The sequence below is a fragment of the Cyprinodon tularosa genome, unplaced genomic scaffold (genome assembly GCF_016077235.1).
Source record: "Cyprinodon tularosa strain WSP-4 unplaced genomic scaffold, ASM1607723v1 ctg165, whole genome shotgun sequence".
Taxonomy (NCBI): domain Eukaryota; kingdom Metazoa; phylum Chordata; class Actinopteri; order Cyprinodontiformes; family Cyprinodontidae; genus Cyprinodon; species Cyprinodon tularosa.
This window is the reverse complement of record NW_024038483.1, coordinates 1,052,064-1,079,316: the sequence shown is the minus strand read 5'-3', so window position 1 is coordinate 1,079,316 and position 27,253 is coordinate 1,052,064. Positions and strand designations below refer to the sequence as shown.

Here is a 27,253-nt window from a genome sequence, read left to right as displayed (position 1 = left end):
AGTAAAATTAATCATACAGTACAGAAAGAACATAGTGCAATATCAAATGCAGTATCATTGGATAATTAATCAGTGCTGTAATATCTAATTTTGTAACTGTATGCTGAATGACATAACACTTGATGTTTCAGGGTACTTCTGCTACAGAACGTTTTCTAATAAAAATAAAGTGTGTATGCTGTCAAATGCATTGGAAGGGGATTGTGTTATTTTCCAGTGAAATTGTATCTCTTTAGGCCACTAATATAAAACAATGATGGTAATTAGTGTTATTTGAGATATTTTCAGTCTCAAATTTTTGGCAAATCATCTTTCTGTTTTGTTCAGTTAGTACTCATTAAGTAGAATCATATGTGCTTGTAACTGGATTTAACAAAAAACTGGAATGGAAACAGTGATTGTGTATGTATATATTCAGATTTTTCTTTTTAAATGTTGTTGTAATATTACTGTGTTATGAAGACCCACAGAAAATCAGTGGCTTCTTTGTGAAATAAAGCAGTTCTGACTGACTGTTTACTATTTCCTCATACCAAGAAGATGTAAATCTCTGCAAGCAAATCAAATGAGAGATGGTAATAGCCGTCATTTAGTATTGGAGTTGTGTCAAGCTTCCAATGAGAATTCAGTATTTCTCTCATGCTGAAAAATTCATCTTCATATAAACGATAAGACTCATCTCTGCCCTTATAAACACTGAAAAGAATTATTTCCCCATGCATGTCTGACGATAAACTGATCTTCTGTCATTAAACCTGGCTGCGTGGAAAAATAAAACAAAGCAGATACACAGCTCCTATGGCTGACTGCACACATTCACATCAGGTTTGAGTGATTTTAGCAGCATGGCCATCGATCCGAGTGTACATTTGCGCACACCTTCAAAACTTATCTGAGCTAACGTGTAGTGAGTCATGTAGCTCTACTAGAGAGGGAGGGAAATCATTTTTTAATGCAAATGACAACCCAGGGAAGAGCACAGCCCTAAGTTGAAGCTGTTATAATGCAGATCTTCGAATCCCATCTGTTTCCATTTCCTTCTGCAAACACATTGGGCGTTTGCCTGTCTTATCACCCCTTCCAGGGAATCTCTGTTCTTTAGAACTGCTAAAGCATTGTTGTGACAATATTGGAGCTTTTTTGTTCTTAGGTTATAATTTATTTTCCCTAAACATCTGCAAGTTCTTCCTATTAAACCATTACCACAGTGCACACAGCTGTACCGGTGTAAGTTGTGTTTCTTTACAAGAGCAAAGAAAAGCGCCTGGATAAACCTTTAAGCTATCTGCTCGTCAAGGTCAAATCTATGAAAGAGAGATACAGTTGTGTCAGATTGTCACGGTTTCTTTTGTCTTCATCTTTTCATTGTTCAGGGTGGTGTTCAGTATGTTTACTAAAAACTGAAAAAAAAATTACAGATGAGGATAAACAAAGTGCAGCCAAAGGTATCAGTCATTGATACACACATAAATGTCACGATCGTAAAAGCTTCCCTGAGCTTAACAAGTGACAGGTGAACCTGCTACTGTTGCAAATTCAGAAGAAAATCCTGTATTTCTGCGATGAAAAAAGAAAATTTGGAAGTATTTTTGTAAAAAACTGCTGACAGATCTGGGGAGGTTGCAGACAGACTTAGCTCCTAGATTGCAGAAAGTGCAATTGATGGCTCTCCTTTTAAAGGCCAAACCAAAGTGGAAAGTCCGCTCAGCAGAAATCTCCTTGTGTGACAGATTACCAAGAACTCATGGCTTTATAACAAGCACAAACACACACACACATATACAGTCATTCTTAGATCTGTATATGGGCTCAGCAGAAATATCCAGTCACTCAGGTTAACATTTGTATATGAATACAGCTCACTCTTTTCTGCACAGGAAAGCCCAGAAACCTAAACTCTCAGGTCAGCTATGAGTAGAGGTTTTTGAGCAGGCTTCCTCTGAGGACAAGCATGGGGCCAATATAAAACAATCTACTTTAGTGTCTGGTCATGTTTAAATCAAGTTCTACCAGTACTGGAATCATTTCAATAATGATTGTTTTTTTTTCACCTTTATTTTAATCTCACGTTGTTTTAGCTTGATAGAAATACGCATACATCCTTAGAAACAAAGCACAGAAGAACCTACATGGCTGGAATTCTTATTGCATGCAATTTAATTTTGTTTTATGTGTGCGATATGATTTAAATTGCTTGGGGCAACCAAATAGAAAACCTCCTTAGGTTCAAGATAAAAGATCCTTTGGAAAGAGTACATCAGTCAGTCGGCTCCTGGGCTGCTGTTCTGAAGGTGACTTTGACTGCTGATCTCCCAGCAGAGTCAGAAAGGTAAGAAGAGTGTTCGCTTTCAGCAATCAATAAACTATCACATGATCATTTACTGCGCCTTTAAGCCTGGAAGCTAACAGCATTTTTAAAGGGAGTTTTTTTTTTACACCAGGGCGAAGTTAAACACATAAGTGTCTTATGTGAGGTCATTTAAGTAGAGTTATACAATTTTTTTAGCAATATGAGGTAAATAAAGTTGCATACTTTAGAGAAAAAGCCATTTAAAGCACAAAAAAAGATAATAATTTATTGAAAAATGTTTTTTTTAATTACTAAGCTTCAAAACTTATTTAAATAACAAAATACCAGAACAAAACTTTGGCCAAGACAGAACTTGACAGAACTCGAACAGAACGTGAAAATGCAATGGATTTTTCAGTACAACTTGAATACGTGCTAATAAAAATTTACAGTGATTAAATCGATAAAGATACGCATGGCAATGCCTTATATTAATATTGAAACTCATTGGAGATTTCTTCACATGTTGTTGCATTATAATAAACCTGTGTATTTTATGTTTTTGTTTTGTATAAACTAAGAAAGGGCAGTGTATAACTGTCAATAGTAAGGACAATAGTACATTCCTTTTATTCTTTTTTCCCCCCCATTTCTATTCCAGCCACCCAACTCCAACATCTGTCATTTTAATTCAGTTTCAGGTGTTTTTAAACTGGGATGAGTAAAATTAGTCTATAGATATCAGGTCAGGAGTACTTTAAAATTTGTTGGAGGGGCATTTGTTCACAGGTCCATCCAGTCTTATACATACAAAAACCTTATATGAATATAGTAAGTATAAATATTAATATGGCTGCAACTAACATTTTTTTTGCAAATTGATTAAGCTGTTGATTACTTTTTTGATTAATCCATTAATAATCTGATAGCCAAACGTTCCTTAAAGAGGATTATTTTATTAAATTAAACCAGGTAAAACAAAAACTTTTCCACTTGAGGAGTTCTGAATAAAGCATATTGACAGACAAAAAGCTTAGATTTTTTTTTGTCTTAAATGCAAACTATTTGTATATTTTTCTGTATACTCTGTCAGCTAAAGGCATGTTTTACAGTCTCTACTCCAGTTAACAATTAATCAATTAATAAATTAGTTGATGATTATTTCAATAATCGATTAATCACGATTAATCCAATTAATTGTTTCAGCCCTAAATATTAGTATAAACTTTGAAGTGTCTGCAGCACGTTAAGTTAACCTCATAGCACTGTTGAATATAAAACAGGCATTTACTATAAAGAGGGTTTAAATGCATACACGTATTAAAAGGGCCGCTGTGGTGACGTTTCAGCTTTCAAAAGTGTAATTACAGATGTGCAAAGATATTGGAGAGACCACAGAAGACTTAAGGCTGTAATTGCATCCAAATATGGTTATGCAAACTACTGACTCAAGCAGCCTTAAGACATGCATGCTGCACTACCCAGATATCTATTTGTAAAAAGATAATCAGAAACAAGTATCACATTTCCCTCCAGTGCACAGTTATGCACTGCTTTTTGTTGGTCTAAAACATAGAATCCTAATCAAATGTCTTGATGTTTTTTGGTCACATTGTTGTAATATAAACAATGGAAAAAAAAATAGAGAAATATTATTGTTGCATTTTGAAAGAAGAAATAATTGTGATGATGTATATAGAAATAAAAGTAAATTTATACTCTTAACAATTTTTGGACATATTTTAAGGGTAAATCCAAAAAACTTGATCTCATTTTATTTGTATAATATTGACATAATCTTGTTTTCTGCTTCGAGTTTTCAAAATAACTAGACAGATTTAGTGGCTGTGATTTTATGAGTTTCTGGGTAACATGGGATTTCATATTATTGAAACCATCAGAAATTCAGCTCTTGGAGCAGCAGTGTGCTGCAGTTAGTTTCTGTTTTATCGCCTCAGATTTAGGCATATCTGCCTCTTAATGGTACTGCAGGTGTTTTCACTAAAAGGGCTGATTAGACCTTCCCTCAGTCTGGAGACAGTTAGAAATGTGCTTTGAATTACACAGCAAAGTACACCTTGAAGCAGCGCTCACAGGAGACCGATGGAACCGTCACTCATACTGTCAACCATCAAAAGGAGTTCTAATCAGCCAAAGACACTGTTTGGAACTTGTGAGTTTTGCACTTTGTGTGGGCTTTTAAGCGATCTTTAACGACCTAAATATGATAAAAACTGATGGATTTTTATTCATATGACTCAAAGCTCTGACAAGTAGAACTCTAAATGGAAACTGTTCCTCCAAAACAGAATGTTCCAATTTATAACCAGCTTGCACATCACCGTCAAGACTTCAGTATGCAGCAGTAATAAAATGTTCTCAATTCAAAGGCTGAAATATATAAACGCAACATTAAAATTTGATGCATTTTATAAAGTTTTCAAAAGAGTTTATATTATAATCCCTCAGTTGAAAAAATCTGTGGACACTTCTTTTACATATAAACTGAAAAAAAGAAAATGTTGGTCATTTTTTGGGGAAAAAAACTGATGTAAAAGGGTCTTAAATAATGTATTATCAAAAGATGGACTGCAGAACTAGCATATCTATTTAGTCTATGAGCAGCCCAGTTGTAAAAAAAAAAAGTCTTACATAAAATAAATTTACATGAAGATACTACAAAGATACTTACAACAATGTTTTACCCTGAAATGCCAATTAGTGTCCAGGTAGCTAATCAAAAGGAACAAAAATGTATAATATGTACTATTCAGGGCTTATTTCTTTGACTGGTGCAAAATTTCTATTTTCTTTGAGGTTCCAATGTTTCCCTTGTTTTCTTTATTTGAAAAACCAAAGAACTTTAATTAAAAAAAAAGAAAAAAAGAAAAAGCAAAGTCCTGAACCTTATTCAACTCTTAAACTGCAAACCAAAGCAAAGAGTAATGGCATAATATTCCTTTTTTTTCTTTTTCTTTTTCAGTCACTCTTAAATATTTTAGATTAAAAAAAAAAGTTACATGTCAGAAACAGATCACCTGCATAATTGCTACTGTTTTTGTAAGGATTTTATTTATTAATAGAAAAAAATAAAAACCAATGTAACTTTTCATGAAAAAATATAATAATTTTTTTATTAACCGTAACCAACTACATTTCTTTTTAGCGGACTTAGCAGCCACACCGAGAACCAGCCTGGTGACATCAGTAAGGTTTAACGATCAGTAAAAGTTGCTTATCAAGCTCTGATCTATGAAAATCAAAAAGCAGATAAGACGGAAAGTCAATGACATTTATCAGTCTGGGAAGGTTTGTGAAAACATTTATAAAGCCTTTGGGACACTAAGAATTTAAAATCAAAGCAATTATCCAGAAATGGTGACGACATAACACAGTGGTGAACCCTTCCACTGGCCAGCCAACAAAAATTACTTCATGAAAGCCTCATCTCCCATGGAAGAATAGTTGTCCATCATTTTATGAGTTAATATTGAAGGACACAAAGGTTACTGAAAATGTATCAGAGGCAAAGTAAAAAAAACAATAATAAAAAATATTATTTTAAAGCGTCCTATTCATAGTCAGACTAAAATCAGTTTGTGACCCAAAAAAGGTCAGATCTGCTCATAATACATCCAATTTGGATGAATAAAGACCATACTAGAAAGAAAGATGGAAAAAAATTCCCCCACAGCCACGAAAAACTTTAATTACGATTTATCGTAAATGGTTCAATGTAGATATTGTTGCCAAAGTAGGGCAATGTAGGTTTGGGGGTAATTTTCTTTTTCGCTTAGGACCTGCCTGGTGAGGAGAGCTTATTTTCCTAATAAATGAAATCATCATTGGCAACTACATTTTGTATTCCCACTGGTTATCACTGCATGTGTTCCACATTGGTTTGATGATTTGAAACATTCATGTGCTACAATAAATAAAAAACTGAAAAAATCTGTAAGTTATTAAGGAACCAGAAATTTTGATTCTTGGGTCTATCTCTAAGCAAGTAATTCAGTTTACTGCCCAATAATGTAATCTGACATAAAACCTTTTTTTTTTTTTACTTTTTACATAAATCAATCAACACCCCTTTTCAATGCATTAATGAAATGCCATCGTATAATTTTGTTTGCCAGAAAACTTTTATGAAAGAAGAAAATTTGGAAATTTAAAGATCTGACTGGCCTGTACAGGTGCTGGTCATAAAATTAGAATATCATGAAAAAGTAGATTGATTTCAGTAATTCCATTTAAAAAGTGAAACTTGTATATTATATTCATACATTACATACAAACTCATATATTTCAGATGTTTATTTTGTTTAATTTTGATGATTACAAATGACAACAAATGAAAATCTCAAATTCATCATATCAGAAAATTAGAATATTACTGAAGACCAATAAAAACAAAGGATTTATAGAAATGTTGGCCAACTGAAAAGTATGAACATGAAAAGTATGAGCATGTACAGCACTCAGTATTTAGTTGGGCCTCCTTTGGCCTGTATTACTGCAGCAATGCGGCGTGGCATGGAGTCGATCAGTCTGTGGCACTGCTCAGGTGTTATGATAGCCCAGGTTGCTCTAATAGTGGCTTTTAGCTCTTCTGAATTGTTGGGTCTGGTGTATTGCATCTTCTTCTTCACAATACCCCATAGATTTTCTATGGGGTTAAGGTCAGGAGAGTTTGCTGGCCAATTAAGAACAGGGATACCATGGTCCTTCAACCAGGTACTGGTAGCTTTGGCACTGTGTGCAGGTGCCAAGTCCTGTTGGAAAATGAAATCTGCATCTCCAAAAAGTTGGTCAGCTGCAGGAAGCATGAAGTGCTCTAAAACTTCCTGGTATGTGGCTGCGTTGACCCTGGACCTCAGAAAACACAATGGACCAACACCAGCAGATGACATGGCACCCCAAACCATCACTGACTGTGGAAACTTTACACTGGACTTCAAGCAACGTGGATGAAGTGCCTCTCTTCTTTTCCTCCAGACTCTGGGACCTTGATTTCCAAAGGAAATGCAAAATTTACTTTCATCAGAGAACATGACTTTGGACCACTCACCAGCAGTCCAGTCCTGTTTCTCTTTAGCCCAGGCAAGACGCTTCTGACGCTGCCTGTGGTTCAAGAGTGGCTTGACACAAGGAATGCGACAGCAGAAACCCATGTCTTTCATACGTCTGTGTGTGGTGGTTCTTGAAGCACTCACTCCAGCTGCAGTCCACTCTTTGTGAATCTCCCCCACATTTTTGAATGGGTTTTGTTTCACAATCCTCTCCAGGGTGCGGTTATCTCTCTTGCTTGTACACTTTTTTCGACCACATCTTTTCCTTCCCTTCGCCTCTCTATTAATGTGCTTGGACACTGAGCTCTGTGAACAGCCAGCCTCTTTAGCGATGACCTTTTGTGTCTTGCCCTCCTTGTGCAAGGTGTCGATGGTCGTCTTTTGGACAACTGTCAAGTCAGCAGTCTTCCCCATGATTGTGTAGCCTATAGAACTAGACTGAAAGACCATTTAAAGGCTTTTGCAGGTGGTTTGAGTTAATTAGCTGATTAGAGTGTGGCACCAGGGGCCATCAATTTTGAACCTTTTCACAATATTCTAATTTTCTGATATGATGAATTTGAGATTTTCATTTGTTGTCATTTGTAATCATCAAAATTAAACAAAATAAACATCTGAAATATATGAGTTTGTATGTAATGTATGAATATAATATAAAAGTTTCACTTTTTAAATGGAATTACTGAAATCAATCTACTTTTTCATGATATTCTAATTTTATGACCAGCACCTGTATAATTCTGATGAATGATTCTGTGTGTAGAGACTCTAATGATATTCATTCACTAGTCTGTTTCACTTAATCCTACTGCTGCTGCCTTATTATCAGTCGACACTGGTTCCTCTGCCTGCTCTGTGGTTATGTTTTGCTTTTAGGAAGGGCATCAACTGTAATAGTTTAAATGAATGACTGCAACCCAGACTTTTGTGGTTGCAGGGTCATCAGTTCCATCAGCAATAACTCCAATACCTGCAAAAAACAATAAGGCTACTTTCAGACGTGCATCAAATGTTCAATCTATTTTTTTTCCATGCCGAAGGTGGTTGGGGTTGCTTCCATAAAAGAAGACTGTGTTGTGGCTTTACAGGTTTTTGAAGGTTTCACAGACTAGCTAACAGAATGATGAAATAGTGTTCTGACAATGTATGAAGAGCAGTGGCATATTAGTTTTTTGTTTTGTTTTTTTTTTGTTTTTTACGCTCTAGGCTAGACTTATGGTTTTAATTATGTAGGATCTGTTGTTTTGAAACATAGGAGTCTATCTGCAGTTGATGAGCTCAGCCAACATAGATTTTGCTATGTGGCCAAGAAAGAAAGCACAGTTGAACTGACTGACTTCTCTGCTTTGTAAAAATGCATCAAATTTAACTTTAATGCCAAGTGTAACCTCATGAGTCACGCAATCCAGGGATTTTCCAAAAGAACTCCATTACAGCATCACTTTATACATGACAAGCCATCTGGAAGATAAATACTGTAACATAACATCACTGTGTTTTCCACCCACTGTGGGATGTTTAGATGGAGAGCAAACATGACATTAGCTCTAGAATACTGACATAAGTGCTGGTGTGCTGTAGTATGAGCTGAGGTTTTATGCACCACCCTTCTGTTGTTTTCTTCATAATGCAATTAGAGTCAAAGGCAACTTACTCATTTTGTGACTCAGCAGCTGGAACATCTGCAAAAAAAAGAAAAAAGAATAACTGAAACAAGTTATGCACTACAAGTTAAAAGTAGGGCCCTTATTTTCCAGCTAAAAACAGATTATATGATAGTGTTTCTTAATTACTGTGATAAAACCAAATAATTTCAGGTCAAAGTGCAGTATATATGATTGCTCTTCAGCTAAAGAAACCCTTGTAGTGAAAATGAAATCCAAAAAAATGGTCAATAAGCATTTCAAAGTAAGAATTATTTTTGCAGCCACTGCATTAGACCCTGACTCGGTCTAGTTGTTGAGCACTCCCATTGCACACATTGAACAGAAAAAGGTTTTGTTCTACAAATGCTCTCATCCATTTCAGCTGTATCTAATAAAGTAGGCTCATGTCATGTGATGAGGTAGTGAACTGTATCCAAGCCGCTCTCATCCCTGAGCTGTATAACAGACCTCAGTATCACATTATTATCATTGCAGTGCACCTCAGCGGCCCACTTAACGGATTACCACACATAGATGTGGTAGAAAAGCATTTTAATTAAGCCCTAATCGCTTTGTTATGTCCAACAGAACCTCTTCAAGACCTAAATCTTCTGCTTTATCTAGCCGTTTAATTAGCAGCACCTGTTTGGCACCATTCTCTATGTGGTAAATATATCATACTTATACATAACTTCATCCAATTAAGGGGAAACTTGGCTTGTCTCTTTAAGGCTGTCTGCCTCGAGCAACAATCAAATCCAATTAAGTGGATCTTAAAAACACATAAAATTGATTCAGCAGAGCTAAAAACTTATCATAACATAAAAAATATAATTACTAAATTTTTGAGCAGCATTGTGCAATCAAAGTTCAACTGGTGTTTAGATATAGGTTGTCATGTTTGTAAAAGTTGAGAGAAAAAAGCATGTGGCATTTGGCTAATTACAGCATCTCTACATGTCTCAGAATGATATAAACTGCTGACAACTCGATGATGTTTAATTAGCAACATTGCATTTTCCCATCAACTTCACATATATTTTTAATAATCTTTTTTAGCAAAAACAGGTGGTCATTTTGTCAAATGAAGCCAGTAAAAAAAATATATATATATTTTCCCAACTTTATGGAAGTTTTCATAAACTTAAAATTTTCACCAGTTTCTCTTACACCTTATAATTTTTCAACTGAGATCTAGAGGTAATGTATTTAAAAATTTCAGAACATATTAAATAATAATGCCATTTTACATTTTTTATTCTGATTGAGGTCATAAAAAGAGGGAGAAATTGTTTAACCTTGCATATAATAACACGGGTAAAGTGATATTTTAATTGAAGTGAATGCAGACATGTTTCACAACACTCTTATGGTCAGAGCCTGTGAAGATCTCAGAGGTTTTCTGTTGTATTGGAATAAATGGATTAGAATGCACTCCAAATCTTAGAGTAGAGTGTAAGCTCTAAAAAAATACACAGAACATTTTTCAGTGTATGAGTATCAGTTTGAAAACATGGGGCTTTGTACAATTTTACAAAGCAAACAGACGGCTAAAAGATAAACAATGCATAAACAAAGAAATGGATGAATAAATTAATACGTCTCTGTATAGAGGAGAATTAAAATTCTTGGGGAATAAGTATAAGTAAAATAAGTAGCAAATGTCAGAATGGGATGTATAAATTGGTGACAATGTCTTACTGTATTTTCTCTGTATAGAGCCTCATCTGACAAGCGTTTTGAATTGGCACTTTTTAATTGAACAGTTCAAATCGAACTGGACTGAACTGAAAATGGGGCTGACAGATCGATCTAGAAAAATGTGCTACACATAAACACAATGCCTTGAAAACAGCAAAAACTGACATCACTGACATGTTTTACCAGTACTATCTATAAATAGCTAATTATGGGTTTTTGTTCTGTTTTTTTATGTTTTTTTTTTATAGAAAGAAATACCTTACCTCCTTTGTAATAAAAGCTCAAAGGCTGCTCACAAATGATTTTGCAATGCAAAAAATGTTTTCGATCTAATAAACTAATCTTAGAAAGTTCTTTGGAAAATTATTAGGGAACTTTTGTTATCCTAAAACATTTTATTTTTAGTTTATGCCTACTGTACATGCTAATCACTTGGTTTGTGAGTAAAAACATTGAGAATGTATATACACTTTCCATATGTACTTGTAATACATCTGAACAAGAAGGCAGCATGCATTATCAGCTACTAGTGTGGGGTCACAATCTAACTTTTAGATGAACCACATTAAAAAAGATGTATAACCACTGCTACTACTACAAACCAAATGTTGAAGACTTTCTTTGACGGATTGGTTAGATTTATTTAGCTTAAGTTTCAATATAACAGTCTTCCTAAATTTTAGTTACCTGTGGTGGGATTTGAAGCCACAATGCACTCTGGTTCAGCAGAAGCTGTAAATTTAATAAGCTGTGTGCCGTCTGCAGCTACATCTGATGCCCCATTGTAGTCGTCTTTTGACACATGGACAGGAGTAATACTTTCTGAGGTGATGTCTTTACTATCTTGCTGGGTTTTTTCCTCATCTGTGCTGTCATCAAATGTAAACTCTTCCCCTTGCTCTTCATCGTCCTCCTCTTCGTCTTCTTTGGGTGGTTGGTGAGATATTGTAGCCGACATCACTGTGGGAAAATTAAAAATCAATTATTAACATAGTAAATATGTCAAAAAATGGTTAGGAAAGAGATTTTAATAACACCCTTCACTTAGAATAATTTAAAATAAATAGAAATTGATTCAGCGTAGCATTTTTAAAAAATTATGTACATACATCACAGTATTACTATGTTTTATGTCTCAGCTTTTTACTTAAGGCATGTGTCAGTCTTTGGGCCTGTGGCCAAACTAGCCACCTCAACAGCCAAAGAAAGTCATAACCCCATTTCAAGTTAACTAAGCGGCTATAATTTTGAAACAAATGTGTGTGAGAGTATGTTTGGGGGGTTGGGGGCATTGGTTGACTTTACATGTAGATGGCATTGTGAGGACGCAACATTGAAGACAGTCAGGAAGCTGCAGCTTTCACATACATGGGTCTTCTCAATGGACAATAATGCCAAGATTGGTACATAATACTAAAACATTAATGGAAGCTTTGGAAAATTTTAGACTCTTTAACAAATCACTTCAATATTGGATCAAGGCAACTTTTATCCTTCACTGTGGGCCCTGTGGAAAGACCAATGTGACAACCCCAACAGGATCATGCCATTGGCCCTCCAAGAGAGGTGGTCAAACTGCAAAATGGTCAGGGGCAAGCCAGCCTCAAGGGTGAGGACAGCAATCTAGAGATAGCACAGGGTTTCTGAGATCAGCCAGCAGCAGGATTTACAGGCCAACTTAAGGCGCAGATATCTTTTTCATGGAAAATAGGATCAAAGCTCTAATGGATGTTTTTTTAACCTCATTCCAGTAAAAACCATGTACATACTACTTTGTACTAACACTAAAATGGTGTATTTGAAGTGTTGTCACTAGTCCTTTTCTGCATGCCTATACAAGTAAAAATTATTTTGTTATCCTTCCATGCTTTGCATGGAGGCTGCCATTTGCATCCTCATCAGTAACTCTGTCAATTAAATGTACAATATTTGAATATTCCTAATTGTAACTTCCCAACTGGACCAAGCCCTGGAATATGAATGTGCTCTGCAAGAGTGCAAAGCCTAGCATCACTGCACTTGATCTGCACTAGAGGTGTGCATTAATGTTTGGTTTGATATTGATCCGATACCAATTAAAAGCTGAGCAAGTACCGCTTATATCGATACCCATAGCGATACTTTTTAGTAAACAGGTTAAAAAGGGTTTAGCTGCTGGACTGCCTATACTCTCCTGCCACAGATGTCATCAGTATGTTATTGTTTAATGTGTCAACTTTGAATGCACTATGTTATGCTAAGAATACTTAGATTATGGAAAAATGGTTGTACTGTATACTTCTGTTTGACCTTCATTGCAGTTTAGAGGGATGCTACAATAATTCACAAAAAACAACTTTCCAAAGATCTGGGAGTACATAGTGGTAAACAGGGGGCAGGGTTCAAAGCTGCCTCATGAATGAGTCTGTCAGAGTCTTTAAAGTTAGGGAGTTTCTCATGAAGCGTGATTTGTCCAAGGTAAGTTCAATCGGCACATCCAACTTGAATGTGGCACAAATCTCTAAAAAAACAAAAAAAAACAAAAATCACCTCAAGAACATCATCCCCGCAGTCAAAAATAGTGGTGGCAGATTCCTGCTGTTAGGATTTTCTTTTTTCAGTAGCAGGACTGGGGAGGTGGAGGAAGGGAGTGGGTGGTTGTCTTATCTGACCAATATTTACGTTAAAACTTAATTTAATTAAGTTTTCCTCAAAATAAGGCTTCACTTGATCAGATCTGTATGAGATGATACACATTTCTACACATACATACATACTCCACTAATTCTATATAGTAGGATCCACGAAGTATCAGTGTTTTTAATCAATCGTAACGCTGAGTACCAGATAATTCATGCCTTTTTTGTGTTGTGGCTTTTGTATTTCTGTTGCAATTTTTGTTTTTAACCTGACACCTCTTGGCCACCATATTTTAGAGTTCATCATAACACATTAACAGCACTGGTCAAAATCACTAATGATATATTTATTACCTCAGATAATGAACTTGTATTGGTGCTTGTCCAGTTAGATCTCATTGCTGCATTTGATAAATTACATCACAATCTTCGAGAAAGGGTTGCAAATGCTGTAGGAGTTAAGAAAACAGCACTGGACTGGTTTAAATCTTTTTGTCTGATGGGTATGACCTTGTCTATGTTAATTACTGTAAATATTACTGTTTTTCTTGGACAGTTACTTTTATTTATAATTTTTTAGTTCAAAAATCAATATTTTATTTATTAAAATATAATTCAAAAAATATGTATTTATTATTACTTTTGTCGGTATTGTATTATTTGAATTACTAGTGTTTATTTTCTTTAAAGGGAGGGTGTGTAAACTTTCAAGCACAACTGTTTATGCTTAAGTTTTCAGTTATGTTGTCCCATTTTTTGTTTGCTTTATGATTACAAATATAATAAATATTAAAAATTTAATTCAAAATACATTCAGAAAGTTCACGGAACATTATCCGATGATGCAAACTCTCAAAAAATCTACTGTATTTCCAGGTGGTGAGGCAACTTGCTCGCATGGTGACAACTTTTCCTTGCCAGTCTGCTTAGTAAAGAATCTGAAAGAAAGACTTCAACAACATCAACACAGACTTTGTCAACCAGCTCAAAGTGGTGGCCTCAATCTATCAGTGGATCATAAAGTTCTTGACTCACCAGCAGCTAAGCCTTGAGAACATATTCTCCAACACGAAAACTATCAGCACTGATGCTTCCATTGTTCTGTTCTCCCACCAATCCTTTCTTTGTTCAAATGACTAAATCCGAGTTTGCAAAACTCCTGTAGTTTACACATAAAAAAACAACAATTTAATTGATCTGGTTTAGAACAATGATGAATTTGCATACACAGGAGGTGGATCAGCTAGTTAACTAGTGTATTATGTGCCATCTGGATCTAAAGCCACATAAGACTGTGGAGATGACTGTTGACCTTTGGGGAAAAAACTAATATCTCTGAAGACTCCAGGGATACAAATGGTTTAGGGCAGAGGTCTTTAATGTAAGGAAATTGCTTAAGTAGAGAAATCTACTCTCGACCTAAGAAACTAAATGATAAGGCCAAGTAAATATATAATCTTTCTTTAAAAGACTTAACGCCTCGAAAAATATGTATACATCAAAAGGGAAAATAAATCCCTTGGAACACATTTTAAGCCACAAGTGCCTTAAATGTAAAACAACATTAAGACAAAAAACATTTAGCTTTCACTACCACTCTTGTTTAACTGGGGTTATTTTAGGCAAAGTCAAAGAAAGTAAATAGTCTGAAAGACTGGAATGCTTTCTTATCTCTGTAAACATGCCGAAGCTGCTTAACTAAACAGTAGCATGTAAAATAAATTGAGATAACGAATCTTTGCAGTATTATACATCACTGAAGTGAACAAAAATATTGAAAAACCCAATGTTCTCCTTAGATGATGTAACACTTTCAAATTTCTTTCCTAAATTGAAAACTTACTAAAAGCATTAAGCAAGTAGGCATTTTAATTCAAGCATCAAGTATTAACATAGAGGTTTGAGAAACTCTTTCCGAAATACAAAGTTTTTAAAAAAGCCAGAGCTACAGATTAATTTAGATATCCCAACAACCAACACAACTGTCTCAATGTTGTAGACCCCAATTACCTAGGAGGGATAATTTATTTTATCAGTGAGAATATAGATCAAAACTTGCTTAACTAAAGTTCCTAGAAGTATTCTGTTCATTTTCCACATTTTTTAAAACTAAGCCATTCAATTATTAGCAGTTTATTAGATTTTTTAATTCTATTTTCATTTCATTCTCCTAATAATGAATATTAATAGATAACAAAGGTGATAGAAATCAGATTATTAAACAAATTATGTGGCTTTCTTTGTTCCAAAGTCCTAATTCTGAGATATTAATACTTTTTTATATTGTTATATACCAGGAATTCGCTTATCTAATATGCTAAAATACATGAAATAAGCAAACTGACGGTCTGTACCAGCCTTTTTATCCAGCAGCACTTGAAATTCACGTGAAAGCAAGATACAAACATGTAGAACAACAGTTCCAGAGTAGCAGGCACTATGCTTTTAAAGTATTAGCTATATGCAAAGGAAAATCTAAATAAAATCATAATCTTAGTTGGAAAAAATAGTAATAAAAAAAATAAATAATTGGCGTTTAGATTTTATGAAAAGTTGTTTAGCTCTTATTCTAATCATATCGGAAATGACAATATTGTATCAGGACAACTCTATCAATTACACAGTCCAAAAACATGCTTCCTGAGTAACTAAATTCTTCGTCTGCTCAATACTCTAAATGTAAATACATTTGAGAAGTAATAGCAAAAATAAATACACAGAGATGGTTGCAAAAATGGGATATATTGCTACAAGCAATGAGCAAACCAAAATGTTCATGATCAAATGATAGTAAGATCATCTACATAAAACTAGTGTATATACACAATGTGTTTATAGAGAAGTGTCAGCAGTTTAAGAAGCTTGAAGGAAGAAAGAACGAGATCCTCAGTCTGAAGAACTGTATCCAATTTCTCCCACTTCCTTACCTATAGCCTGAAGCGATAGGTGTGAAAAGTCCCCACTAAAGGTGGGTGGGGGTCTTGAGGATGGTGACAGCTGTTCTCTGGATTCTGACAGTCGTGTTGATGTTTTTAGCTGTCTGTACCACTGCCTGCAGAGGTTTGCGAACCACCTAATCAAGAAGTGCTGATACAGTATGCCCGACTGTGATGAAACTGGTCAAGATAATATTAGTTATGCAGCTATAGAAGTTTCTAAGGATAATCAGAAATAAACCAGACTTCATCGGTTTGCTCAGACATAAAGCTGCTGCGGAGACTTCTTAGCCAGATGTGCAATGTTTAGTGTTCAGGTGGCGTTCAAGACATGGATATATACTATAAATAAGTGAAACTGCTTACATTCCCCACCTAGACCTGCCAGATTAACTGTGGCACATAAGAAATTGCCTTGTTAAAATCCACCATCATCTTCGGTAAGACACCTCTTTCATGGGTGTATAAATTTATTTTTACCACCAAGCATTTTCTGCTAGTTACACCTGATTTCTTTTCCCATTCTGTAATAACCTGCTGCTGCAGGAAAGACTCCGGTATGGCACCTGGGGGGAAAAAGCAGGGCCAGCTGCCCTCCTGTTTCCATTGAGTTTTATGTGGTGTAGGAGCAGTCACAACATGACTCTTTTATGACTTTATCTAACCCAATACAGAGTGGCTTTCTTCGACAATGACCACAAACCATTCAATCTCCAACTTTTCCTCCCTCACGCCACAGAGCACACTCCAAGACGCTCCCGGAAGTTCTCAGCAGAAACCAACAGAAATGGCAACCCCCATAGTTCTGGCTGGGATGCTTGTCCATATGAGAGTCTGTTTTTCCCAGGTGAAAATGACAATTTTTTTTGTCTTAATAGCAAATAAGGAAAAATATGATATCTATTATTATTTCTTTAGGATATTATTCACAAAGGTTAGTTAATAAAAGAGGAACTGCCAAATAGATTTTTATTTTTAAAATTAAGTTATTGGCTACAAATGCTTGTGTTATTAACACAACAATCTTTGCAAATGTTCAGCAAATCCTTTGATTTACTATGTTCAGCAGGAATTATTTATGTGTAGTTATAGGAGTAATTAAACTTAAGCGTAAATATAATCTGGAAGACAGCTTCACCTGAAGCACCTGCGATGTCCCTCATTCAGCTACAGCTAATCAACTGGGGAGCCACACCTTCTACGAAGCCAATCATCTTTCAAAATCCCCTTCACTGTCCCAGCTTCACTCTCCTTCCTCCTCCCTCATTCTCAGACTGTTCTCGGTCTCATCACCTTGTGGCTAAATTCTCCACCAGATTCCAGGCCCTGGGGGAAGACTACTCTCATCTATTTCTAGGTTACTCATCCAGGGGTATTTTGATTCAGATAATCAAAGTCTTCTGCCAGAGCGCCAGCGCCAAAAAACTAATTTTGATTATATCTTTATCTACTTCTGCTTCCTTGAACAGGTCGGCCTCGGCAGATGGCACCTCACTGAGCCTGATTCTACTAGAGATGTCTTCCTATTAAAAGGGAGTGTTCCTCTCCACTGTCGCTGCATTCATGCTTAGTGTGAGGGATTGCAGAGAGTCAATAAGTCCTTGCATAGATTGAAAAGTTATGAATAATCTGATTGTGTCACATGAATAAATAAATTTAGTATTTCCTAAACTTTCTCTTTGTAAGTCTCTCCAGGTTGGATTTATATTAAATGGTAAATGGTAAATGGCATGTACTTATATAGCGCCTTTATTCAAGTTAGGAGACTTGACCAAAGCGCTTTACACTACATTCATTCACCCATTCACACACACACTCACACACTGATGGTGGCAAGCTACATTGTAGCCACAGCTGCCCTGGGGCTCACTGACAGAAGCGAGGCTGCCGTACACTGGCGCCACCGGGCCCTCTGACCACCATCAGTAGACAATGCAGGTGAAGTGTCTTGCCCAAGGACACAACGACAATGAAAGTCGGAGTCGGGGCTTGAACCGTCAACCCTTCGATTACAGGGCAAACTCCTCCATCCAACGCCACTGTCGCCATATTATACCATATCCTTAAAATAAAAAGAAACAAGTGTAGGTGTTGAATCATGTTCTTTTAAGATTGACTAGTTGCCAGGTCTATAACTAAAAATTGCTAATGGTTTAAAAAGTTAGCTTTACAGTGCAAATAATCCAAATAATAGTGAACTAGACAAATGATAATGAACTTATATTGTTAGCTTAAAAGGATCAGCATTATTATAGGATTGTAAATATAGTAATGCACACAGTTTAATTATTACATTTTCAATGCAATATAGGACATAATATCATTTATCCCTTAATTAGGTCTCTGTTTTGCTTAATACTTAATCTATTAGAACTACTGTACAGTGAGAAAATAGTGATGGCTTTGAAAAAAGCAGAAAATACCCCCCAGTTTTCTCAAAAGAATAGATTCATTTGAAATTGTGCAGCAATATCCTTTCAAACACAGCAGTTCTCTCTCCACATTTTATTGTGGCCAAAACATACATGTTTGCACTGCATTAAAAAATAGTGCTGCTGGAGAAGTCCAAAAAAACACAGATTTTTTTGAGGTGGCATCTTATTGTTTCTTTTTCTTTTAAGCTTTTCATATTGATCATATGCATTTTCAGCAGTCAGAGTTCAGTACCGACATGTTGCTGCCCGTCATGGCAAACCTATTAAATCTTTTGGGATGAGCAAACACACAACACTGATTCAGATGCACACTTGTTTTAAATAGCAAAACCAGTTTCCCTATTTTATTTGCTTCAAGCAAGGATTACAACTGATAATCCAGTTTGATTTAATGTTTTTCATCATTTCAAAAGCAACATTACAAAGCAAACATTGCTTTGTTAACATTTTTAGAGACATTTTCCATACATCGAGTTTATATGAGAAAGCAAGTACTCATTGAAAAATTGAATTTGTTAGCCTGCTGGTTATGAACATGGCCTTGAAGTCTTACAGAGTTACCGTTTGGTTACAGACTAACCACACTACTGTCAAACCACTAGAAAGCCTGCTAAATCTGGCCCGGTTGGCTACAGAAGAAGCAAACCAGATTTCACTGCTGCACCATTTTTTTTCTGTTTAAAGAGATCTTTTAATGTCCACATGCAAATGTATACATTTGCTTATGGAATGAAAATGTTCATTTACTGTCAGAAAAGCTGTACTAAATGAAATTTTGTTTCATATACGCTTTGTGTATAAGAAATAACAATAAAAGTTGTCTGAGTCATACATTAAAAGCAGAACTTCAGCCGATCCACAAGAGCTGACTCTTTTGCTAAAACTTCTCTCTCAGATAGAGGCCCTGTTCTTTGGCATTAACTCCCTGTCAGTTTGAAGTTCGTAACTAACTTCACCATTTTGAAAAACAAACCATGCAATTGTTCCACCAAAAATTGCATTTTAATAATATTTACTGTTTTGTCACCGTTTTAAGTTCATAACTGCACATGTTGGTCTATAACCATTAGTTTGTTTGTTGTAGTATTTTATATAGACTGTTTTTAAAAGACCATCCAGGAACAAGAGCAACAAATTATCCAATGCTATATTCACCATGATAAAGATATACTCTAGGACTGCGGTTTTACTCAGTTTGTTACTGTGCATCTGTCCCTATCAAATAAACTTATAATAATAATGAGGATAATAAAAACTATGTTTTGAGAAGCAGGCATATTTTTTGTAAAGACAAGCATTTCACCTAACAATTATTCCAGTCCACTACAGCCTTCAAGCCACTTTACTATACATCCTCTGTGCCACAAACACAGCTATGTTGTTTGTCCCACTCAGTGGTGAAAATAACAAAGAGCGTTTTGTGGTTGGAAAACCTGCCTTGCGTTGTTTCTGCATTTATCAGAGCAGTGCTGATTACAACAAAGGTCATTTGGGTGGTGGATGTGCAGCCTGTGTTGTGGTGAATGCAGACAATATAGTTTAGTTGGATAAAAGCTCCACATTTTATTTCTAAAAACCAGTGATGTAGATTTGTCATTATTCTTTTACAGAATAAAGACACACTGACTGAGCAAACATTCTCTCTTGTACACTTCACTGAGATGGACAGAGTAAAGCAAAATAACACTAAGAGATGTAAAAAAGCTGGTGTCTTAAATTAAAAGTTCTACCTGCGAACAGATCTGATACCTTAAAGTTTAGCTTCTCGGGTTGAAATAAAATATCCTCAGCGGCTTTCTTTAAGCATATAGATATTTGAACAGCACATGAAAAAGATAGCTGCTTAGAAAAATAAAGAGCCCCAGGAGCAGAGTTGTGTGAAAGCCATTCTTATGGGGAAAATAAGAAACATACAAGAATAGAGATGAAACTAACCCTTCACACTTCTGTCTCTGACCTACATAGAGCAAAGAAAACACTCAACACGTTTTCAGTAATTATTGGAGAGCTGTCACATAAAAGCCTATGCACTGTTATAGATTGGTATTGCTTACATTTATAAGGGTAATGTATGGCCGTCTTGGACATCCATTTGCATTGTATTTCACTATGATCTTGTTTTAATCAAGATATTTTATTGATTTGCATACCGTGGCTCTTGGTACTCCTCCAGTTTATTTCCATTCAGTCTTAGTTAACAGTGCTGCATCTGTTTAGTACTTGTCTGCTGATTTATGTTGCCTAACTCCTTCTCAGCTCCCTGTTGTCCTACTTTTATTAGAAATAGTAGTCCAAGGAAATCTTTCTTCAGTTCCAAAATTTACAATATACACAGCCAATAAGAAGCAAGTTCAATCTTGAACCCTAGAGGTTTTTGTAGAGCTGATGTATTCCCTTTACTAGGTCTTTCAACAGTTTTACAGAGAATATATGACCAACAGCAAAGAAATGCACAAAGGACTGATAAGAGGGAGTCTGGTGCATGAACAGACAACAGCAGACTGCAGACGATGATGATGACTGAATAAATGGCACCGCAAAATCTCACAGAAAATTACCACAAGCAGAAACACTTGAAGGTTTTTCTTTTAAGAAAACGGCACAACAACACTCAATGACAGACCACTGACAACAAAATGTAGCAGGAAGAAGCAATTCTGCCTCTGGCTCTACTTCCTTCTTCTGTATCCCTGCAGACTTCCTATCAAGAGATTCTGATGTTACTTGGCCAATTTACAAACCGCAAACAGGGACACTAGAACAGATGGAATATGTCTTTTTTGGCTGTCAAAAGGCATAATAATCTGAGTGGGAGGCTGTTCACAGGCATTTATGGATTTCATGGATTCATTTCAACACAACATTACCCTCACACTTCCTCGTAATACAAAAAAGTCTATTTCTGGACTATATCTTTCAGATGTTACAGTTATTTTAAATTCAACTTTAACATAATTTCAGCGTTGCAGCTGACATATTGAATGCAATAATGTAGTTTACACACAACATGATGCATTATCCACAGACCTCGATGAAGATTTGTTTGCATTTTCCCCTCAGGTTTACATTCGTCTTGACAGCGTTCAAGACATGTAGGAATATATTATGCATTCGGCAGTCAGCTTGGCCTTCATTTGCCCTCTGCTGAAGAGAGGAATGTCAGTCCACACAGCAGAGAGATGCTGATGAAATCCCATTAATCAAGGACACAGTTAGAATAACCTCTACCTCCTATCTCCCAATTGTTTTCATTACACAACGATGAAAAGGAAACATTTCTTGCTGTACTTTTCACATGCTGAACACAGATAAGAACACAGCAGGCATCAACCAGAAGCCATTTTATTTATCATGTAATGCAAGAAATCAAACAAAACATAAATGGCTGGCTGAAATACTAAAGTCTGTATAGAAAAATAAGTGTGTCACAGAATTATTTAATTTCAACATAAAAGATAATAATAAGCACATCTAAAGAGGCTTTAAAACTAATACTACGGTAGATGTTTCAAGGTGTCTGAATTTTCCTTTTATCTACATTTTAATTAATATTTGTTACTATAATACATTGCAATACAACAATACATTTGTCAAAAAGTTTGAATTATTCTCCCATAACGTTAAAAAGTAAATATCAACATCAAAGAGAGTCTGATGTTGAATATTTTCAAATTTTTGGGTTACCATAGTTTAAATATTTTTCTTCTGCAGATCTGTCTTAGCTGATATTAGTCATTATACCTTCATAGCAGCATGCATTTTGGATCCTGCACAAACAAAAAGGCTGAAAGATTTTAGTTTGATTACCCATAAACATGACGCTCCTTTTTTTCTTTTTCTTTTATTTTAACATTGTTCTGTCTGGCAATGTGGCAATAAGAATAATTGTCTTGATGCCAAAAAGAGCCCAACAGATTTTACTTTCACAAGTGGAGCAGTACGGCTATTACCATAGTGTTCCGCTTGTCATGCATATAAATTGCTTTATTATAATTATGCAGGGAGTTTTACAGATTATATGGACACCGCAATGTTAAACATGATGCTCCTCATACCTTATGTACAAATCTTTGGGTTATCTTCAATGACCTCAACAGGTGTAAAACATTTCCTTCTACCGGTAATTCGAAAATATATTGACAAGACTAAGTAAAAGACCATCTCTATTTTATTGCAATCTCTGTACTTGCTGCCTTTAGGAAATAAATTAATACAGGCCTGCACTATATAGCGCTTTATCACATCCAAGTACCCAAAAGCACTTTACACTAGATTCAGTCATTCACACATTCACACTGTGATGGTGGCAAGCTACATTGTAGCTATAGCTGCCCTTGGGCAGACTGATAGAAGCAAGGCCGCCACACATCGGTGTCTACCCCATGGACACAACTACAGAGACAGATGGAGTAGGGGCTCAAACCAGTACCTAACCACTTAAAGAACAAACTTCTACACCCTGAGCCACCATTGTCAGAATCAAATAAGCTCTTTTTGATGGCCCCCTATCATATATCAGCAATCTCCTCATTGCCTGTTATCCTTACCCAGAACTGCATTACTCAGAATGTACGTTTTATTGTGTTTTCTACAGTTTCAAGTACTAGGTTTGAAGGCAGAACTTTTCCCTGCTTTACTGTGGAACCAGCTAGGCATACAAATCATGCTTTTAGTTGCAAGATTTAGTGGTGGCCATGTCTTACCTAAAGGAAGTAATCTGTTAGGAATTGTGCATTAATTGATTCATCTTTTAAAGGTCTTCATTTGTTTTTACTTAGGAAAACTGAACAAGTGGTTTTGAAAATAAGAAAATCAGCAAATATATCCTAGATATTTTCTTCTTATGTAACAATAAACTTTTGGTAGGATTAGTTAATGTCTTGTCTTGCCAAGTTCTGGAATAAACTTCATTGGAAGACCTACGACTTAGACCAAAGATTGGCAAACAGTTGTGACTTGGATATAGTAAAAACAATATGCATTATAAGATATATCTCAAAGTAATTATTGCTGTGATAAAGTAATTTTATTGCTACCGTCCACTGCTGCCCTCAGTATCTATTAAGACATGTAGTTATCTTTAATACTTTGTGCTAAGAGTAACAAAGAGTGCTGATTGTAGCATCAGCACAATAGTTAGCGGTTTGCTTTTCTGATGTCCCAAACTAGATATGTGCAAATAGAAATCTACTGAAGTCACATTTTTAAAAGATTTAATGCCATTCTAGCTTACAGTTCAACAGTTCCAGAATTTCACATAAAAACTATTTTGGGTGAGCTAATAACAAATTAGACCCTTAAAGTAAAAAACAGAGCGTGAGGCAGAAGGGAAAATGAATATACAGTACCTAACCCTAAAGAAAAACAACAACAGACATTTTTTATTTCTTATTTCAGAACTAGTGATTTTGGTTTTGAAACATGAAATGCAATACCAAGCTTATCCAAACTGTCCCATTTCCCTTGTACCTAACAAAAACAGACCTGCATCAAAAAACACTCTACCTCAATTTCACTAATTAACATTATCATATAACATCAACATCTTCACAAATGTATTAATAAAAAATTATTTAAAAAAATTTTTTTCACAATGCGTAAACAGTGTGTCTTTTTAAATCTTAGAATCTGCTTTATTTCTATCACCTTACTAAAATAAATAATAAAAATGTACACTGACTAGTTCCACAAACAAAAGGGCGACATTCTCCTACAATGTAAAAGACTTTTAGCTTCACCTTAACACACTTTCCAAACACCAAACTCCATAAATCAAATACATTAGAACAAAAATCATTCTGATCCATTTAGCTGATATTCTATAGACCAGCTAGGCCCTTCAATTGTTACACCTATTTAATCGCTGTCAGTTCATAGACAGCTAGAAATGGCAGGTCAACATGCTGAAGTTAAAATCAAGTATCATGGAAAAAGACAGGAATGCGATTCAAGTGACTTTAAACTTGACATAATTGATGCTAAAAAGTCTTATTTGAGTCATTTAAATCTGTTTAGACACTGGTTTCAAGAGAATGCTCAGAAAAATAGATGGTGTAGTATGTAAATAACCTCCCACTGGAGCCAAGTTATCCACAGTGTGTCTACTCTAGAACAACAACAGGACGGGCAATGAAGCAAATGGGCTACAGGAGCAGAATATAAATATAGGTTTCAGTTTTGTTTGCTAAGAACAGAAAAGTTGCTGCAACATTAGGACTGGAAGGTTGGGGTTTGCTGAAAATAATTTAAAAACATTTTTTCTTTCTTACAACGTATAAGTTATTTAACAATGCATTGTCTTCTGATTCACCATCCCAGGAAATTAATATATGACTGGAAGAACAGTGCTCTCCAATGGTCCCCACAGCCAATAGATCTCAATCAAATAGTGCAGCCTTAGCAAACTGTAAAGCAAGAGATTCATGTAATGGATGCATACTTTAGCTAATAACTGTGCAGAGCAGTCAAACTAATATGGACTGCAATATTTTTATTTTGTATTTTACCTTATAAAATAATGGTTTGAAGGCAGAATGGTTTAAACTCAGCCCTAATAAGATATCCATCAAACAATGGCTGGTAGGTTCACAGAAGATGTGTTTTTGTTCAAAGCTCTCTCCCTCCTTATCATGACTTCAAAATGTATCATCTAGAAACAGGTCAGTTAAGAACAAATAAACATTAGGGTCCGTAACAGGGCAGCTTTCTCACAACATAAAGAGAATTCTGTAACAAAACAGCTAAATGTTTTTGTTGTACAGTTATCTTCAAACGCTTAGAGGAAATCCCTGTTGGTTAAATGTGTAGTTGTGCTGATTTGTTGCGTTTGAATGAGGTTATGTGGCCTGGACACAAAAGTATTTTACGTAAAAGTCAGCTTCCTTTGACATCCTTGAATTCCCTCTGCGGGTTAATGATCAGACAATCTCAGATGACTGTACTGGGCTTGTTGTACATTATATCACTGAACATGTGGAAGGCGTGTCCCCACTATCAAATGACTTATTGTGTAGTGGAGCATCAAGGCCCTGTGAATGATGGCGTGAGAGCAAGTTTTCGTCTAATAAAAGATGACTGTCAGTGGACAGAAGTCTTTGCGATAGTTTAAAGCAATGCATGCTTGGATTGTGGATGTTTTTCAGAGGTCTCAGGCTGTGACTAGAAGTTCAGAGAGTTTTTGACAAGAAAGCTTTAGGACATCCGGGGGGGGAAAAAAGGCTGAAACAGTGCCTCAGCTTAAAATGCAAATTTCTTTGGTCAGAGCAGAGACTGTGTCAGAGGTCCCTTAGATCCCTCCCTCCCATCCCTTTGCTCCCAGAATCCCCCCTACGCTTATTCTGCTGAGAGCCAGTGTGAAATTCATCCTGGGAGGGGCTTTTTGTACTCTGGGAAGCAACCGTCAAAACTGGAATGGTGTAGGCCAGATCCCGGCCAAGGGACAATAATGGCCTGAGGGACAATAAGAGCTGTGCACTGAAGCTGAAAAATTGCCAGCTATAGGTGTGGATTTTGGATGAGCTGTAAATCCCTTAACCATCCTTCCTGGAGCCTGTCACGGAAACTACGGCTATCATAACAAGGCCTCATGCTCTCTATCCCTGCCGGCTCTTTGAGTCAGGCCCAAGGTTTAATTGTCCATGATGTTGTGTACTTTGCTAAAGGGCTTCACTTTATCGGCCCTGTCCATCCCCTGCTCTCCTCCTCCACATTTTCTTGTCTTCTTAGCTGGTCGTATAGCTGTCAGGCTGAAAGCCAGGCAGGGACAAACCAGCATACCCACCCCCAACTCAACTCCATCAATAGCCCCATTTGGACAAACATGCTTTCTTTCCAACATGCTGAGAGAGAAAAGAAAGACAGAGCAACGACAAAATCAAGTAAATAAATCAGCAGTGTTTCTTGAAAATAAGTAAATGCACATCTCACCTTCTTGTCAGTAACAGCAGGCTATGTCCTCCAAGAAGCTTCAGGCACTCCCTGGTGACCCTTTAATCCTAGAAACATCCCATAAATAGTCAGTTTTTACAACAGCACTCCCATCTCTATAGTCTCCTTTGAGGGCTGCAAGTGATAGAACACAGATTTGAATTCTCCTGTGCTGTTTACTTTCCCACAACTTCTCCCCGGCACCGTGTGTACTGGCAGCTCAAGATGAGGTAGCTCTCTTTACTCCCTCCCCTTTCTGGCTCTTCCTCTTTTGCCTGTCTGTTTCTGTTCTACACTAAATCTTCCTTCTCTCACACTCAGTTTTTTTACATAACCCCCCCACCCAATACCCCCTTCCCTCATCTAGTTCCAATCTGTCCTTTCTTCAATTCTTTCCCTCCCTCCACTTTACAGACCCCTGCTGCTGTCCACAGAGCAGCACAAAGCAGGACAAGGCAGCTCAGTCACAGTTGGCCAATAGGAGACAAACAAGCCATTCAACTGGCCAATAAGAATGCAACTGCTGGAGCTTGGACCAATCAGGAGGTATATTCAGGAAAAATGGGATGGGCAAGAGGTATTAGAGGCAATGCTGTTTCTCCAAACTTCCTGTGAGGGGAATAGGTTCAGAG

At 36.2% G+C, this 27,253-nt stretch overlaps 1 protein-coding gene across 3 annotated transcripts in view; it reads right to left on the bottom strand.

The window, feature by feature from the left end:
- Positions 1-26,978, bottom strand: part of arhgef10la (Rho guanine nucleotide exchange factor (GEF) 10-like a) — a 181,120-nt gene extending 154,142 nt beyond the window's left edge. For 2 of the 3 annotated variants that reach the window (XM_038280871.1, XM_038280870.1), the window contains exons 1-3: positions 26,622-26,977; positions 11,394-11,666; positions 9,014-9,041 (exon numbers count right to left, since the gene is read on the bottom strand). In XM_038280871.1, coding sequence (XP_038136799.1) covers positions 9,014-9,041; positions 11,394-11,664 — 299 coding nt within the window. In that variant the 5' untranslated portion in view covers positions 11,665-11,666; positions 26,622-26,977. Of the gene's footprint in view, positions 1-9,013; positions 9,042-11,393; positions 11,667-26,621 lie in introns of all 3 variants that reach the window. The other variant, XM_038280869.1, reaches the window with a different exon arrangement.
- Between the last annotated feature and the right edge of the window lie 275 nt (positions 26,979-27,253).